General features: G+C 34.3%; 1 protein-coding gene across 2 annotated transcripts in view; it reads right to left on the bottom strand.

Moving 5' to 3' along the window:
* LOC145258192 (limb region 1 protein homolog) overlaps positions 1-19244 on the bottom strand; it is a 170501-nt gene that overhangs the window by 59624 nt on the left and 91633 nt on the right. For both annotated transcript variants that reach the window (XM_080116083.1, XM_080116084.1), the window contains exons 3-4: positions 18966-18996; positions 5405-5544 (exon numbers count right to left, since the gene is read on the bottom strand). In XM_080116083.1, the coding sequence (XP_079972209.1) occupies positions 5405-5544; positions 18966-18996 (171 nt within the window). The remainder of the gene's footprint in view (positions 1-5404; positions 5545-18965; positions 18997-19244) is intronic.

Genomic DNA, 19244 nt, shown 5'->3' with positions numbered 1-19244 from the left:
TTCCTACAAAAAAAAAAAAAAAAAAAAGAAAGAAAAAAGACAAAAGAAAAAAAGGTAGCATTAAATAATTACAGCAACTGACTGATGCATGGAAACTGTTAGAAAAATCCAATATGGTTTCCAAGAATATTGGATAAGATGCTAATACGATAAGTCTTAGATAAGTCTTAATTCATTAAAACAGGTCTTAATTCATAAGATGTAACCAAGGGAGATAACCCCACCACCATTTATTTACAAAGGAAAGTGTGAGGTTACAGTTTTGACAAAACGGGTACTTTTATATTCTTCATCTTGAAAACTATAGAAATTTAAAAAAATAAAAATGGTAATCTGGGGTTTAGAGCTAGGAGTAGGAGTACACAGCATACTGCTTTATTCATTGCTGGAGGGGACTTCTAGTTAATTAAAATGCCAGAATCATACTAGAGTAACTAAAAAGAAAACAGTGTTAAAAATGCAGTCAGAAGTTTCAGCAGCAAAACAAAATTGTTATTCAGGTTGTGAGGATTCATTTACGCACATAACTGCCTGAGAACACATCGTGTGTGTGTGTGTGTGTGTGTATACACATGCATTCTTATACTTCTTCCTGTCCCACACATCTAATTAAAAAATAAAGAAATCCAGTCATTTTAAGCACCGATTACTATCTCTTTATCACAGGAGAAAAGTACATCGGCCATCACTTGATATATTATAGCCTGGAAAACAAGCAGTCAAACCAATTGGGACTGTGACATTCTGCAACATATATTGCGCATTAGTATTCCTATGAGGACAGGTAGAGGGGCATGGGTATCCAGCAACAGGAAGTGATAAGGTGTCTGGAGGAGAAAGAGAAAGATGGATGAGGAGAAAGTATCATGTCTGGAAGAAACATGGATAGAACCAGAAAGCAATGTAATAGGAAAGTGGTGCGTATCTGGAATAGGATTTTTTTTTCTTTCAGATGTTCGGACTAAGATGGAAGTGTTGCTGTTTATATACAGTGGAACCCCAAGATACAAAATTCATTGGTTCTAGCTTGATTTTCATATCTTGAAATTTTTGCATCATGAAAGGCATTTTACACGTAAACCGTCTTCTAACCCATTCCAATCCCTAGGAAAACACTCATTAAATCTATCCATCTATAAAAATCTAAAAGAATGTGTGTGAGGACACATCTCAACCTATATACTCAACAGATTTTTGATCTACAGCCTTGAAATTTGGTATATAGGATATTCATTCAGACATGTGGAAAATTGTTAACATGTTTTCATAAAAAAAAAAAAAAAAAAAGGGCTGCTAAGGGGTCAAAATTGAAAAATTGGTTTGTGATAGCAAACAGATAAAAATCCGGTAATTAACTGTCTAACAAATGCTCACGCGTGAATAGTTCACATTACAGATTATTTATGTTAAGAATAAGTAGGTTTGAAAACACCTTTTCAAGATTGTGTCACGCTGGTCTAATGGTTATCGTACATGACTCACTGTCTTTAGGTTTTGATTTAGATATCTGCTTGAGTATTTTTTCTTATTTTTACTTATAAGTGAAAGTTTTAGGAAAAAAAAAAAATACTCGCATGCACAGGTTTCAATTTCTGTATTAATACTTAATATTTATGCATATTTTACGACCGAACAACACTGGGCGGCCTGCTAGTTTTATAATAAAAATAAAACCAGAATGATGAAATAAGAGCTAACTAGTACATGGCAAATGAAACTGACATTTGCGAGTGATTTTTTTTTTTCTTTCAAGTCTTGACTAGAAATAATAAAATGCTCATCATTTGGCGATTGTTTTATTTTTTACTGACAATCTTCCAAAATTTATTACTGAATGGAAATTTTTTTTTTTTTATAAAACAAGCAAAGTCAAATTAATTAAAACAACAATGTACTCTTTTTTTATGAAGGTTATTTAAAAAACTTCTGAAGACATTCGTATGCTTATACTTTCAAGTTTCAACAAAAAATTCAGTGCTTATTTATATATACATATATTCAACCACTTTGAGGAGTTGTAGACAAAATATGTATTAGTGGATAATTATACTTTAAAAACAATACATGTATACACCGGTTCTCCGAGGTGGAGACGTTAACCTTAATATCGTTTAAAAAATCGACAACTACGTAAACAGATAAACGATAAAAGCTAAATCATAAATTGTCTATGGCATCATGGTTAGGGCGCAGGACTGAAATAATACATAACATCCGGGGTTCGAATCCCAACAACAGTCAAGCTACGCTGAAGAGGAGTAGGATTCCGAAACACATGTGTCCGTAGATTACTGTTTTTAAAAATAATAAATAAATACGTTCAAATAAAAAATGGGCGACTTTCTAAGAAAAACACTGGTTCTCCAGGGCGGAGACGTTAATCTTAATATCGCTTAAAAAATCAAAAACTATATATATATATATATATAGTTTTTTTATTTATTTATTTTTTTTTTTTTAAGCGATATTAAGATTAACGTGTATATATATATATATATATATAGTGTATATTTAGGCAGCATCTTCTCATTTAGACAAATATTGAATAGCACGGAGTTATTCTGTTTTACAATTTTCCTTTTTATCTTCTCCGATCAGTCCTTTTTGTGTTCTTCTCGAAATTGTATAAGTTGGATCCATAATCGCGAGCGCTTTCGACAGAAGTGCTTCTATCATACTCAGACATATTGTAAAAATAAATATAGAAATTGTTTTTTAAATTACATATATATACATTTTCTCATAGTCACATGGTAGCTTGTTACAAGTTAGGTGGGCGGACTTTTTCTTTATATATATATATATATATATATATATATATATTAAATATATTTATATACACACACACATTCAAAATTTATCCTAAACATTTCAAAACGTTTCGGCTGCACTCATAATTAATATTTATCTGAGGCTTCTTTGTTTTAATGTACAACGCCTCGAGTATTCTTAGCCTATTTACATTTCTCTCACTCTGCAATACTCTTGTATTTTCTACCATAATTCTTTGAAATTCCGAATGATGGCAACCATGTCCCATGGCACTTAAACCATAAAAAAAAAAATAAATAAAAATAAATAAATAAATAAAAAAAATAAATAAAAAAATAACGGTAACATAAGTGCATAAGCACCAAATTTTTTTTTTGTTTTGCTTTCATTTTGTTTGTTAAATCCCACAAGAAATAAATAAATAAAAATAATACAAAAACAATAAGAAAAGGGTATCGTAAAACTTTAAACTTGAAAATAATATTTAAAAATAGCACGGATTCCATTTTGACTTTTGCTAATTTTCCTGTTAACAATTATATAAACTCCGCCCCCCCCCCAAAAAAAAAACAAAAAAAAATCATAACAAAAATAGGTGAAGCTTAGATAAGTAGGTCCCACAGACAAGCCTTGTTCTGGCATTTAGAAAATTTAGGTTAGCAACCAGTGAAGCTACCGAAAAGTAACCCTTTTGAATGAAGATGAATATAAATAATATTTTTAAAATTCTTAATTTTACTTAAAAACAAAATGTAAACATATATATACAAAATATTTTAGAAAATAATTTCTTAATTTTAAATAAAAATTGATTGTAAAATTTTTTTTTAAATAATTATTGAAAAATATTGCAAAGTGTTTACATAGCTGGTTCTTTGGGATAATAGGGGCGCCCGAAACCTTCCTTCCAAAACGGAAAAAGCTTTAGTGTTTTTACTATTTTAAAGCGCTTTTTTCTTCTTTTTTTTTTTTTAAGTTTGAAACACAAGTAGTGGCTAGTTAACTTAGAACAACAAGTGCGCATGGCAGAGATTATTCAGGGTTGAAATGTATTGTAATGATTTTATGGTGGTCGAAAAATCTTTTCCAGCCGCCATACTACTTCCTATTTACTTGCCTCCCCACGAGGCCAGAGTTAGACACAAGGTCGGTTTTTGATGTAGAGAAGCATTTATTACTAAAAAACGAAATGGTGAAATGTAAAAGCAAGTTAAGCTAAAAGTAAAAAAAAAAATGTTTTTAATTCAAAGAATTAAAGAAAGAAAAAAAAATTCAAAGAAATTTCGGAACTCATTAAGATAAATAAAGATGACTCTTAAAGTAGTTAAGATTCTTGTACATCATATTAAATGTTACGAAAAGTTCTGACGTTTTTATCATAAATTTTTGAGAGCATTAATCTCACTTCAAACAAACAGTTCAACTTAAAAATATAAGAGAATCGTAATGAAAGAATTGTAAATCTAAGGTATTTTTTAACGATGCGATTCAGATACCCCCCAAAATGCATGATTCTTACAATTAATGATTCTGATTAATCGCCCCAGCACTAATATATATAATATATATACAGGGTGAAACGATAAAATTGCCGCCCTAGAAAAGATGACATGCTTCCATTTCCATTTGATAAAAAAGTTTTATTCTTTTGTTGCAGACCATCAACTAGTTGGCCAATTGTGTACAAATCCCAAGAGTGATAGGAGCCTTCTATCATGTCTGAAAGTGACAATATTCAAAGAGTGAAATAGATGTTCCGCTATATAACTCATACTCTATGAGAACAGGACCATTGCCAGCACCCTCAAAATGCATCACTGGACTGTCACAAAGAACAGTGATGGGCCCAGGGAGATGAAAACAAACTTTCTGGCCATGGTTATGGTCTTTCGTGTAGTTTAAAGTGAGAGCCACAACACATCTTCAAAGTCAGCTTGAAATTCAACACTTAAGTGTACCTGGACGTGTTGAAGAGTGTGGTGATCTCATGGTGCAATCAGGTGGCAGCTGGAAAACCATGGATGTGACAGCAGAACTCTGGCTACATCATTTGGTCATACGTCGAGAACAACAACATGACCTCCCACAACCTTGGATGTGGCTGCCGGCAGGCCCTGCATGTGGCAGCAGGACTTGGGGACAGCCCACAAGTCCAAAGAGACCCAGGCTTCGCTTCCGAAGGAGTGCCACAACTTTGTATCCTTCTCTCCCTGACCTGAACCCGTCAGACTACTTTGTTTGGTCATATGTAGAGAACATCACCAATATGACAGCCCACAACATCAAAGCCAGCCTGATCGACACCATCTGCCAAGTATTTGCAGAGCTCCAGCCGGCACTTGTGGAAAAGGCATGCTCCCAGTTCCGGACCCATATAGAGGCAGTGATTGAGGCTGAATGCAGCTACATTGAATAGATGTCAGCTTTATTACATAATCAAGGTATCTGAATTGATTTTTTAATGAAAGTTTTAAAATAAATCTGTAGGGTTGTTTTCGTTAGGGTGACAAATTTATCGTTTCATATACATATATATATATATATATATACACACACAATTAAATTTGAAGACATATTGCTAATTAATATGTAACCTATAGTTAATCAAAACGTATTGTAACAAACTGCTTACCGTGAATTAAAGAACTGTTGAGCCATTTTACATAATAACTGTGAGGGTAGAGATGAAGAACTTCATTGCTTATTATAGAGATTGGCAGAAGGAGTACAGCACCAACGGATATGGCCAGGGTCAGAGTGCAGAGGAAAAGGCTGCAATAAGAAATAATATGAATGACAAAAAGATGCATAAAATATCTATATAAAAAAAAGCACAAATGCACAAAGAAAGCCAAAAATGCTAAAAAAAAATGCACAGACGTAAAAAAATAAAAAGTACAAAGACGTAAAAAAGAAAAAAAAAAGTACAAAGACGTAAAAAAGAAAAAAAAAAGTACAAAGACATAAAGAAAAAAAAAAGTACAAAGACGTAAAAAAGAAAAAAAAAAGTACAAAGACGTAAAAAAGAAAAAAAAAGTACAAAGACGTAAAAAAGAAAAAAAAAGTACAAAGACGTAAAAAAGAAAAACAAAAGTACAAAGACGTAAAAAAAAAAAAGTACAAAGACGTAAAAAAGAAAAAAAAAAGTACAAAGACCTAAAAAAGAAAAAAAAAAAGTACAAAGACCTAAAAAAGAAAAAAAAAAGTACAAAGACCTAAAAAAGAAAAAAAAAGTACAAAGACCTAAAAAAGAAAAAAAAAAGTACAAAGACCTAAAAAAGAAAAAAAAAAGTACAAAGACCTAAAAAAGAAAAAAAAGTACAAAGACGTAAAAAAGAAAAAAAAAAGTACAAAGACGTAAAAAAGAAAAAAAAAGTACAAAGACGTAAAAAAGAAAAAAAAAGTACAAAGACGTAAAAAAGAAAAAAAAAGTACAAAGACGTAAAAAAGAAAAAAAAAGTACAAAGACGTAAAAAAGAAAAAAAAAAAAGTACAAAGACGTAAAAAAGAAAAAAAAAAAAGTACAAAGACGTAAAAAAGAAAAAAAAAGTACAAAGACGTAAAAAAGAAAAAAAAAGTACAAAGACGTAAAAAAGAAAAAAAAAGTACAAAGACCTAAAAAAAAGTACAAAGACGTAAAAAAAGAAAAAAAAGTACAAAGACGTAAAAAAAAAAGTACAAAGACGTAAAAAAAAAAGTACAAAGACGTAAAAAAAAAAGTACAAAGACGTAAAAAAAAAAGTACAAAGACGTAAAAAAAAAAGTACAAAGACGTAAAAAAAAAAGTACAAAGACGTAAAAAAAAAAGTACAAAGACGTAAAAAAAAAAGTACAAAGACGTAAAAAAAAAAGTACAAAGACGTAAAAAAAAAAGTACAAAGACGTAAAAAAAAAAGTACAAAGACGTAAAAAAAAAAGTACAAAGACGTAAAAAAAAAAGTACAAAGACGTAAAAAAAAAAGTACAAAGACGTAAAAAAAAAGTACAAAGACGTAAAAAAAAAGTACAAAGACGTAAAAAAAAAAGTACAAAGACGTAAAAAAAAGTACAAAGACGTAAAAAAAAAAGTACAAAGACGTAAAAAAAAAAGTACAAAGACGTAAAAAAAAAAGTACAAAGACGTAAAAAAAAAAGTACAAAGACGTAAAAAAAAAGTACAAAGACGTAAAAAAAAAGTACAAAGACGTAAAAAAAAAGTACAAAGACGTAAAAAAAAAGTACAAAGACGTAAAAAAAAAGTACAAAGACGTAAAAAAAAAGTACAAAGACGTGAAAAAAAAGTACAAAGACGTAAAAAAAAGTACAAAGACGTAAAAAAAAGTACAAAGACGTAAAAAAAAGTACAAAGACGTAAAAAAAAGTACAAAGACGTAAAAAAAAAGTACAAAGACGTAAAAAAAAAGTACAAAGACGTAAAAAAAAGTACAAAGACGTAAAAAAAAGTATAAAGACGTAAAAAAAAGTATAAAGACGTAAAAAAAAAAGTACAAAGACGTAAAAAAAAAGTACAAAGACGTAAAAAAAAAGTACAAAGACGTAAAAAAAAGTACATAGACATAAAAAAAAGTACATAGACATAAAAAAAAAGTACATAGACGTAAAAAAAAAAAAAAGTACATAGACGTAAAAAAAAAAAAAAAAAAAATACAAAAATTTAAAAAGAATTAGCTGTTTTTGTAAGGCAGGTGAGGAAGAAATCAACTTATGAGATTTTTCTTACATATCAACCATGACAGTTTCAATTTCTTTTTATTAATTACTAGCATAGATACTCAATGTTTCCCTTGTGGACATGATTCGGTTTGGACAGAGCTATTATACTAAGGATATTGAGCAACCCCCCAGAAAAGAACGGAAGAAGTAGGTGACAACTTCTCCAGATATTTTGGCAGCTCGTGCACTAGAACCCCACTACAAAATAAATTAATCAACTTTTCTTTCAATCAAATTAGCAGCGAGTGTCCGTGCACCAAAAAAAAAAAAAATAGCTGGGGTAGGCAGGCTCGAATCTACAGCATGAAAGAGGGGAAAAAGGAAAAAAGTTATTGACAAACGACTTCGGACATCATGCCCCTTCAAAATAATGCTTTTAAACATTCAGTTTGCTAGGCATACATGACTTGTGAAAATCTGGACGCAAAAGCGACCCCTCCTTGCAAGAAATGGTCCATTTGATTACCACAGAATTAATCTTTTTTTTCTAATTTTCAGATATTATGTGTGAGGGATCGCCTTTTCAGATGGTACCAGTTCTGACCTGGTCTGATATGGCTAATGAAAGTTTTTAGCAGATATACGAACACACACAAATGAAAGCAACATTTCAGATTTATAATAATACTAGCGGGGTTACCTGGCATTGCCCGTGTGTGATGAGGTGTGTTGAGGGGGGGGGGTTAAATCAAAACAAAATACAACATAAAGAATAAGCAAATGTAATAACCTTGTTTAAACATAAAAAAAAAAACGAACGTGATGCAAAATAAAGAATAAGCGAACAATGTTAAAACTTCTTAAAAATCAGAAAAACAGAAAATAAACAGCGAACATGATGAAAAAAAACAAAAAAAAGCGAACATGATGCAAAATAAAAAATAAGTGAACGGTGTTAAAACTTTAAAAAATTTGCATGCCAAAAAATTAAATAAAAGATAGCATGGGTACCTGGCATTGCCAGGGTGTGGAGAGGTTTTATGGTAAGGGTAATGAGCCCCTAAAAAAAAAAAAAAAAAAAAAAAAAAAAAAAAACGTTGCTTTTTAAATTTAAAGAAAAACAATTGAAAAATAGCGAGTACCCACGTGAGCACAAAAAAAAAAAAAAAAAAAAAAACTGACCGATTAGCCCCCACACCCACTGTGATAAACGACGTTGGCAGGTTTGGAAACAAGGCTAGTCATTCCAGGCGTATGATGACTTTTCAAAAATGTCGGTGAAAACGGCCCAGTTGACGGTGAAAAAAAAAAAAAAAAAAAAAAAAAAAAAAAAAAAAAAAAAAGATGTTTTTAGCCAATTTTTGGATATTTATAGCCGAGAGACTGAGCTTTAAAACGATACCAATTTTGTCAGTGTTGGTCACATGTGTCAAGTTTTTAGTGGACACACACACAAGTACACAAACAAAAAGACATTTGCCCTTTATATAATAGACTAGCGGGGCCTAGGTGTGTAGAGGTGGTGTAGTAAGGAACCCCGATAGGCAGCCCGGGTGGAGAGAGGTGGTTAAAAAAAAAAAAAGATAGTAAGTAAGCAGGCTTGAACCCGTAATGCGAAAGAGGAAAAGGTGAAAAATGCCTAATGTCTTAGCTGATGCGTCCATCGTGAAACTGGAAGGCGCGAGCATTGGAATTAAGGCTTGTCAATCAAAAGGAGACAATGACTTGCAAAAAAATGTCAATGAAAAAAGCGACCCCTCCTTGTGAAAAACGGCTGAGTTGAGGGTGAAGGAATTAATGTTTGTGGCCAATTTTTTATATTTGTTGTCCGAAAGAACGATACTGGTTTTGTCACATTCAGACGTATCTGTCGGAAGTTTTTGCAAGACATACAAGCACACGCCAAGCTAATCAAGATTCTTGATTCCAGTAAAGCAACTGGCTCTGGCGGCATCCCAATTATAGTGTTAAAAAAGCTTCAACCTGAACTTGCTCCCATACTTACAAAACTGTTTAAGCATTGCCTTAAGGAGAAGTGTTTTCCAACACCCTGGAAAACCTCATCAGTATGCCCTGTATTTAAGAATTCAGGTGATAAGTCTTCTCCCTCTCAGTACAGACCAATAAGTTTCCTGTGTGTTATGAGTAAGTTGCTGGAATCCATACTAAATAGAGAAATAGTCAACTACCTCAACAGAAATAACCTCCTTAGTGACACGCAATATGGTTTCCGTTCTGCAAGATCTACCACAGATGTGCTAATGGTTATATCTCATAGGATTAGCAAATCTCTAGACAAAGGCTACCTTTCTAGGGCAATTGCACTTGACATATCAAAGGCCTTCGACAAGGTATGGCATAAAGGCCTACTTCACAAGATTTCCAGCTACGGTATAACTGGAAATGTTTTCTCAATCATTAAATCATTTCTCTCTAATAGGCTCATAAGAGTAGTGGTCGATGGACAAAAATCAGAGACCTGCAGTATTAATGCTAGAGTCTCTCAGGGGTCCATCCTGGGCCCAATTCTCTTCCTGATCTACATCAATGATCTACCTAAACACATACTTAAATCATTCGTTGACATCTATGCTGATGACACGACAATCTACGGCAATACATCAAAGGCTGTAAATGACAAAGTTCATCTGATTCTCTCTCCTCTGATCTCAAGCGTGTAGTTCAGTGGGGGAAGACGTGGCTGGTTACCTTTAATACATCTAAAACCAAGCTCCTATCTTTACACCATCAACGCTCTGATCCCCATCTGGCATCAATTGTAATGGATGCCTCTCGCCTAGGAGAAGCTCAATGTTTTGACAAGCTTCTGGGCTTGACCTTTACTCCTGATATGAAATGGAACACGTACATCGTCTGTTGCCAGGGTCACTGGAAAGATGGTGGGTTCCTTCTACCGCTCCAGAAGATATCTCACTAATGATGCTATTCTCTATCTATATAAAAGCCAAGTACGTCCAAGGATGGAATACTGCTGCCACATCTGGGCAGGAGCTGCTAAAATTCGCCTATCCTGCCTTGACAGAGTACAAAATAGACTCCGTGGCTTAGTGGGGGATGCCCTTTTCTCTTCTCTGCAACCTCTCTCCCACAGAAGAGACGTTGCGAGCCTTTATTTGTTTTACCGTTATTTCTATGGCAAGTGCTCGTCTGAGCTCCAATCTCTGGTCCCCCCCTCGCCAGTCTTTTACGAGAAACACCCATCTAGCTGAAGCCACTGTCAAACATTTTCCCCACTATCTGTGCCTAAATCAAAACGTAGATTTCATGAACAAAGCTTCTTTCTTAGAACAGCACACCAGTGGAACTCTGTTCCGTCTGCCTGTTTCCCACCTAACTACAACTTGGATGTCTTCAAATCCAACGTAAACAAATTCCTGATGAACCGCCCCCTTAAGTAGACACTTTATGAAATCTCAATACTAATGTAAAACGTACTGTACATGCAATAACCCTTATCCCTGAGTGGCTTCCGGGCCTTGATAAGTGATGACCTCCTTGTAAAAAAAAAAAACCAAAAAAAAACCACATATTGCCTTTATATAATAGACTAGCAGGGGTACCCAGGTGTGCTGCGGTGATGTAGTAATGGTGAGAATAAAAAGCAGCCCAGAGGGTGGGGGGTGGGGGGGTAAACAACAAGTTGGAGAGAGATGTTAAAAAAAAAAAAAAAAAAAAAAAAAAAAGGTGGTAATAGATAGGCAGGTTTGATTCCGTAACGCAAAGGAAGATGAAAAAACGTAACACGTTAGCCGATGTCGCCATCATGCAAGCAGAAGTTGTGTGCCAAATTTTAGCATAGTTAATCGAACGTACAATGATTGCTATTTATTTGCTTCCACATGAAAGCAAATTAGACACAAGGTCGTTTTCAATGTGGGGGGGGGGACCAGCTCCCCCCGAAAAAAGGGGCACTTTGGCAGTATCCAAATAAACAGTAATTGTCTCAATATAAAGGGCTTGACTAAGGACCAATTAACTTAGGTTAAGCATCAAATAGTTTCATTTTATATGAAAAAAAAAAACACCTGAGACGACGCTACAGTGGGAATTTGGTTTAACTAAAAAAAAACAAAAATGGGAAGAAAGGATGTCGATTTGCGAATGCAAGATATTACGATCTGGGAAGTATGCAGAAACTACTTGCGGAATTTAACAGACATGAGAACCCATCCAAAATGCCTTTTGTAGACATACACACAAAAACGCACGCGCCCATTTTGCCTTTTATATATTAGGCTAACTGGGGGGTACCCGGGGTTGCCCGGGTGTTTGGAGGTGTGTGTGTGTGGGGGGGGGTAGATCAAAACAACCCTGTTTAAAAAAAAAAAAAAAGTTGTCCAGGTGTTTGGAGGTGTAAAAGAAAAGTTTTAGTAGAAAGGTAGGTTTGAACCCCCGAACCTTCGACACGGTGGTGGAAAGGAAATGGAAAAAAAACCCTGCGACCTAACCATCTCGACCACAGGAATAGATGAATTGATAAGCGTGTTAAGTTAACATTTATAAAGCGAAATTAACAGGTGCGAGAACGTTAAGTCGTGTGATGTTTGACCTAGTTTTGCACTGGAAGCCAGTTTCTGTTTTCCTCACTACGCGGCGATCAAAAAATATCACGAAAATACCTTGTAAAAGTCGGGTAAATTAAAGATAGCTGCGACCAGAGTTCCTTAGTCGTAGATATTATTTAGACAGCATATAAAAAGTTTTAAGAAGCGAACCAACCGAGAATCACGGCCAAAAAAGCCTTTTGTAGACATACACAAAAAGTGAACACACACACATTTTCGCTTTTATTTATATATATATATATATATATATTTTAGCCTGGTAGATTCTGACTTCGGTGTTTAGCTTTCTTTTTATTTTCAAATCTGATCGAAGGCAGTATGAGCATTGCTGATGCAGTTGTGGATGTCTTTCTCCTTGGCCTGTTGCAGTGATGATGGCAGCAAAATATTTGAACCACTCAAGCTGTTCAAGAGGTTCCGTGTTGAGGACAACAGGCAGTTATTCATTTGGAAGGAGACCTGCTGTCAGTAAATTTGTCTTATTGCCGTTTATCTTTATGCCGATCTTTGAAGCATAAGATTGCATCTTGTCAATGGCCGATTGAATGTTAGTGAAGCTTTTATCCAATATTTCAATATCATCAACCTCGTCAAGATCCGATATTTGTAGAACACGACTTACTGTTACACATGAAAGTCAGCCAGGATGTTCAATGTGATCCAGTCGATAGTGTAATTGAAGAAAACACATCCTTGTCAGATGGAAGAGTGAACGTCAAAGAAGCATGACTACATACGCAAACTTTAGTGCGGGTGGAGAGATAATAGACTCATTAGGTTGAGCAGTTTTGAGGGCATGCCATTGGCATACTTGACTTTCCAAAGGGCTCCACGGCCAACAGAGTCAAATGCAGTGACAAAGTCAATGAAGAAGACAATAGTCGTTTTCTGGTAGCTCCGACGCTGCTAAAGTATTCTTTTGAAAAGTGAATTTTTTTTTTTTTTTTTTTTTTTTTACAAGGAGTCCACTTGGGGATAAAGGTTATGTTCTTTCTGGACCCTGGTTACGGTAAATCTAGTCAGTATATTCTCAACCTCGTCAAAATCCGCATTGGCTTGGCCATGTCTGTTTTTGAAACGGCTTCAATAAGATGGCAACAAAGCATTTACTCAGAAGGTAATTAAATTGGCTTTAAAAGTTTTGGAATCTGTTTACATCCAACAATTTTATAAATAGATATTAAAACATTGTATAAAAAATTGCTAAGTTTCATAACAATTTGGTTCAATTAATAATTTCATGACAAAATAGATCAATAATGCAGTAGAACCTCTGTATACGGCATTAAAAATTAATAAAATACAGTACAGTATATAATACACATGTATATAATCAAATAACATAAGTAACATCGTAAAGCAGGGCAAATACCGTAACCAGGGTCCAGAAAAAACATTCCACATTATAACCTGAAAAACCCGTATCCTAGGGCCACAGTATCCTGGGGCGTTCTACTGTAATTCAATATTTTATTTTTATCTTTCAGAATCCTTGGAGTTGATCTTCATAATTTATGTATTTATTTTTTGCTTGCAGACTATTATCCTCATCTTTATAGTTGTTTCACGTTTTGACCAACTTATCCTCTGGCTTTTTTTAGGTGAGTAACTGCAACGGGATAGGAATGCTGAGTCTTGAAAACGTATCCCCAGTAATTACTGCCTTCCATAGTTGTTGTCTCACCACGTTTTTTGGTCAGCTAATTCTCTGGCCGGCTTTGGGTAGGATCGAAACTGCTTTCTTCAGACAATGCTCACTTGGAACCATAGAGACTCAACACCTCTACCCACTGCACCACATGCCATGAAGGCCAGAGGATGAGTTGGCTGAAACGTGGTGAAATGACAATTATGAAGAGAAGGATAACAGTATGCAAAAATATTTTTTTTAAAATGAATACAATAATTGTAGAATAATGATGCTTGGTATATAATGTGACAAATATTGTTATATAACTAATGGTTTATTTATACGTGAGGGTAGAAGTGTACGTGTTAATCAACCAATGTCCAAGCATGAAGTGAGTTATATCGTCTATATTCATACACCAAGTGTTTAAAGATAATGCGCATATGAAAATAGTTCCATGATATCACTACATTTCCCTTACCAGATAGAAAAAGAAAATTATCCAGATACTAGTACATTTGTTGTATAAATCTTTTTGACCTATGTATTATACGGCTACATCTCGTGTTGTGCGTGGATTCTTTTGGGTTATTTGGTGTTAGATGTTGTTTGTGTTATTGAATCCAGTTTGTGAGGAGTTGATGCGATCATTGAAGTGAACCTGTTTGGAGATGGATTTTCTATCTGCTCTTATTTGGACCGTTTCGTCTTTTTGGAGATCCGTCTGTTTCGTCTTTTTGGAGATCCGTCTGGTAGACGAAGAATGTATGATCTTGGTTCTGCACATTTACTCAGAACTGTGGTGGGTTTCCATTTCCAGTTTGGTTATTCAGTATTCGTACATATTGTCCAGGGACAAGTGCTGGTAAATCATGAGCTGCTTTGTCAGGATACATTTTCTGCATGTTCCGTCTATGTTCTAGTTGTTCAGGGATATGGTCAGAGTTGGGAAATCTTAGGTTTGGAACTTTTGCAATTACGTTTGATTTCATGATGCGGTTGTTTAAAAGTTTGGTTGGGCTTGGAAGTTTGTGGTTGATTAGTGTTGTAAGCATAGCACTGATAAGTTAGGATCTCTTCCTGCTTGCTTTGCCTTAGTTAATGTTCTTTTGACTATTTGAATTTGTCGTTCAATAAAACCTTTAATTTTGGGTACTTAGATGTTATATGATCAAATTGCCATTGTTGAGCAAATTCTTTGAATGCCTCACTGGAATATTGCAGTCCGTTATCACTAACAACTCTTGTGGGAATACCATGTTCAGAGAAAATCTACTTCATTGCTGAGATGACCATATTACTTGTAGTTATGCATGTCATTTTCCATATAATTGGAAATTTGTTGTAGTAATCAGCAATTATTGGGTATTCTCGATCATTACAGTGAAACAAATCAATCCCAACAACTTCCCATGCTCTATTGGGGAGGTCCTGTGGCTGCAGAGTTTTATTTGGTTGTGCTGAAAGATTTTCCTGGCCTATTAAACATTCCTTAATCATGTTCAATATCAGCATTAATCTGCTTCCAGTATACGCTATCTCTGGTTTGAAGACGTGTTTTTTTTAATAACTTAATTGTTGTAGTGCAGCCAGTCCAGAATAATTTTCTGCTGGGTTTCAGGGATGACCCCTTGATGATGCCATCATTTACGGACAGTTCATCTCTGTATGGCCAGTATGATCGTATTGCTGGTGATATCTCCTTAATTGAGTCTGGCCATTCTGTTATAATTTCTTGTAGTTGATCAAGTATTGGATCAGCCTTTGTTCCTTTTCTTATCTCATTAAGGCGTTCATTCCTGACTCTTATCAAATCGACTCAAACATCCAGGTTAATCATATCAGTGTTTTCAGTACTGCGAAGACGGCTTAGGGTATCAGCTAGTCATTTCCTGTCCTGGTATATACTCTATTTGCATCTAGTATCTCTGTAATTTAATCATCATTCGTTGTAGTCTAGGAGGTGCACTTCTGTTCAGTGGCTTCTGTAGTATCATGATGAGTGGCTTGTATTTGGTGAGTACTTTAAATTTACGTCCATAAAGGTATGTAAAATTTTTGGATACCAAATACAATCGCAAGAAGTTCTCTTTCTATGCATGCATACCGCTGCTCAGTGTCTGTTAGAGACTTTGATGCATATGCAATGGGTTTTTCGTTTTGGATTAATGCCGCTCCAAGTCCTTTTAGACTTGCATCTGCTTGTAGTACTGCTATTTCAGCTGTGTGGAAATAGGTTAGTGTAGAGTCTTGACTGATTACTGTTTTGATATTTTCAGAACATTTCTTGTGATGCTTTTTCCCCAAAAAGGGTGCATCGTTTTTTTAATAGTCCTCTTATTGTATGTGTTTTGTCAGCCAGGTTAGGAATAAATGGTGACAAATATGTAATAAGGCCTAAGAACGCTAATAACTTTTTCTTACAACTTAAGGCATGTTTTGTAGGTCTTTGAGCTTTTCTGGGTTTGGGCTGACAGCATTTTCACTGTATATCATTCCGAAAAAAGATACTTTTTGCTTTAATTTCACATTTAGTTGAATTAAATACAAGACCATTTATAGTGGTTACCTGCATAAGCCTGTATCGAATTTTGTCGTGTTCACCATCTGTTTTGCTATAAACAACATCATCGACAAATCCCATCGCTGCCACCATGCAGAATAATGATGCTTGGTTTTTATATAATGTGACAAAAACGTTATATAACTAATGGTTTATTTATACAGATATACACGAGGGTAGAACTGCATGTGATAGTCAACACATGTCCAAGCGTGAAGTGAGTTATATTGTCTATATTCATACGCCAAGGGGTTAGAAATATTGTGCATATGAAAATAGTTCCATATCATTACAATAATAATTCAATTTAACTATCAAAATACTATTGAAAAAAAAATAATTGGGTGGAGACTGCTTGCAAGGCTTATTTACAAAAAGAAAAGAAAAATGAAAAAAAGGCAAAAAAAAAAAGAAAAGGGAAAAAACAAAAAACAAAAAACAAAAAAAAAAAAAAAAAAAACACCAAGCACCACTAACGTAGGTTTAGCTGACATTACCCAGTTTAATGAGCCAGTGATTGGAGCAGAAAAAAAAAAAAAATATCGACATCTGTACCTACACTAAGATATCTTGTTAGAGAGTGAACACAACCTTTTACTTTGGCTAATAACCAAGTCGATTTTCAGAACATATCCATTGTCTTCTAAGAAAGACAGAGGTCAATGACAACTTAAAATCTGAGCAGAGGGCAGCTTTTAAGCTTATGAATTCTAAAATAAGAAATTTTGACAACAATATGTACTCTTAGACAAGAATCGTGTGTGCAGGGAGAACAACTGAGATGGCATTCTATTAAATGGTTAGAGTTAGGGTTAGCAAAAAATGGCAACAATTCACTTGGTGTAAATGTCAGGATTGTACTCAGTGAAAACTGATATGTCTAAAAGAATAAGCAACAGGTTGCAGAAAATGGAAAAGGAAAGAAAAGATTAACCAACAGAAAGACATACACAGGAAATTGCCATCAGAGAAAACACATTCGCCAACAATCAGCTTTTTTTTTTTTAGGATGAAGGGAGAGACAGTCCCAAGAAAACATGTTTTGCTGATTTATTTAATAAACTAGCTGTCCCGATCCAGCATTTTACCAGGACTATTTAGACGTTTGTTTTTGTTTTTTTTTTCACATATACACACACAGAGAGGCAATTTCACTTTTATAGATATATAGATACTAGCAGGGTGCCCAGCGTTACCCAGTTGTAAAATACACTTAAATATGATATTTTAATTCATGAATAAGTTTTATTTAGATTATGAATCTTCATATCTATTTTTCAAAATATTTCACATAAATCAGCAGATGTGAACTATTGGAGCAGCAGCGGTCTTAGCACATATGCAAATTAAGCAAGTGTGCATGCACTGACATCACAGGAAGAAAAAAAAAAAAAAAAAAAAAAAAAAAAAAAAAGGACAGCACATTGCAGAGTATGAGACGCAAATTGCATGCCAAGCAAGATAGACATACGAGGATGAAAAAGTTCTGGCTATGGTCAGTGTCAGGTGGTGGAAACGAAGAGACTTAAAAAGCACATGGTTTATTAAAGCTGGGATAGTAAAATGTCTAAATGATTTCGAGAGGTACCTCCCTTTTTCAAAATCTAAAAGAAAAATTAACAAAATAGGCTATAAAAACAGAACAAGGAATATGAATTTAAGCCAGCTGCCAGACAGATGTTTCAATAAATGTCATTGTACTTACCCCCCCCCACACACACTATTACACAATACAAAGAACACCCCCCTCCCACCTCAAATTTATATAATATAAAACTTAAATAAAAAAATAAAAAAACTATGGTGTTACTTAACCCTTGCCACACAATTACACTTGCAGCTGCCCTTACAGGTGGTATTCTTTGCCTTTCTAGACTGCATGGAGGCATCAATCGAATGGGCGCATGTAAGAAAATCAGCAGCAGCCGTAGGATAGCTCACTAGCGAAAATATTAGCACCAGCTGCCATTAAAGCACATATGCAAATTAAGCAAGTGTGCATGCATTGACGTCACAGGAAGAAGAGAGGAAAAAAAAGGATAGCACGTGGTAGAGTACAAGACAAGTTGCGTGTCAGGCAAGAAAAGTTCTTTACATTAATACTTAGAAAAATGCTGGGTCAAATTATTTTTTATTTCTTGTTCCTTTGTAACAGTAGCAGACAACGTGTGGGTCTGAATGGTTGAAATGTAACACAGTTTAAGTTTAACAGCCATGTTAATCATAGATGGTAATATACCTAAGCTATAAGCTATCATATCTTTCAATACCTCTTCTAGGCTGCTATACCCATCCGTATTTATGGTTTACACCAGCCAATCATATTCCTGTATGAAGAAACCTGCTTTTATTCCTATTTATTATATCAGATGCCATCAAACACTTATTCGTTAGCTTTTGGTTTGAAGTATTTTTTTTTAGCTCTTTATATCAAGTGAATTCATGTCGTGTCTGGAGCTATTTCCATAAAAAACAAAAGTTTCCCTACCAAAAATTAAGAGTTTAGTCTATTCTATTTCAACTTTAGTTGGATGGAGGCCGTTCATATCTTTGAGGATATTATTGATGCAATAGATGTGACAGAACAAGAACATGGTATGTTGAGTCCACAGGCACCACAAGATTAAACCAATGAACTTGTGCACGTAATGCATGCAAGAGTTTTCATCTATCGTCAGTGAACCATCAGCCTCTCCGCATGTATATCAACCATGATATCTCCCATGCCGAAAGACATCTAAAAGACTTGGAATATACTTACGATATCTTGTAAACGTAAACGTCGTCTTCTCCTGCATTAGTAAAAAAAAAAAATAAATAAAAAGTTAGGTATTAAAATGACCACAAAAATACAAGAACAGTCACAATAGAAATTGGAAAAAAACGTCACAATAGAAATTGGAAAAAAACGTCACAATAGAAATTGGAAAAAAACGTCACAATAGAAATTGGAAAAAAACGTCACAATAGAAATTGGAAAAAAAACGTCACAATAGAAATTGGAAAAAAAACGTCACAATAGAAATTGGAAAAAAAACGT

The sequence above is a fragment of the Euprymna scolopes genome, chromosome 33 (assembly GCF_053919585.1).
Source record: "Euprymna scolopes isolate OS-2025 chromosome 33, ASM5391958v1, whole genome shotgun sequence".
NCBI lineage: Eukaryota > Metazoa > Mollusca > Cephalopoda > Sepiida > Sepiolidae > Euprymna > Euprymna scolopes.
Note: the sequence above shows the minus strand (reverse complement) of the source record. Positions and strands in the feature narration are given on the sequence as shown.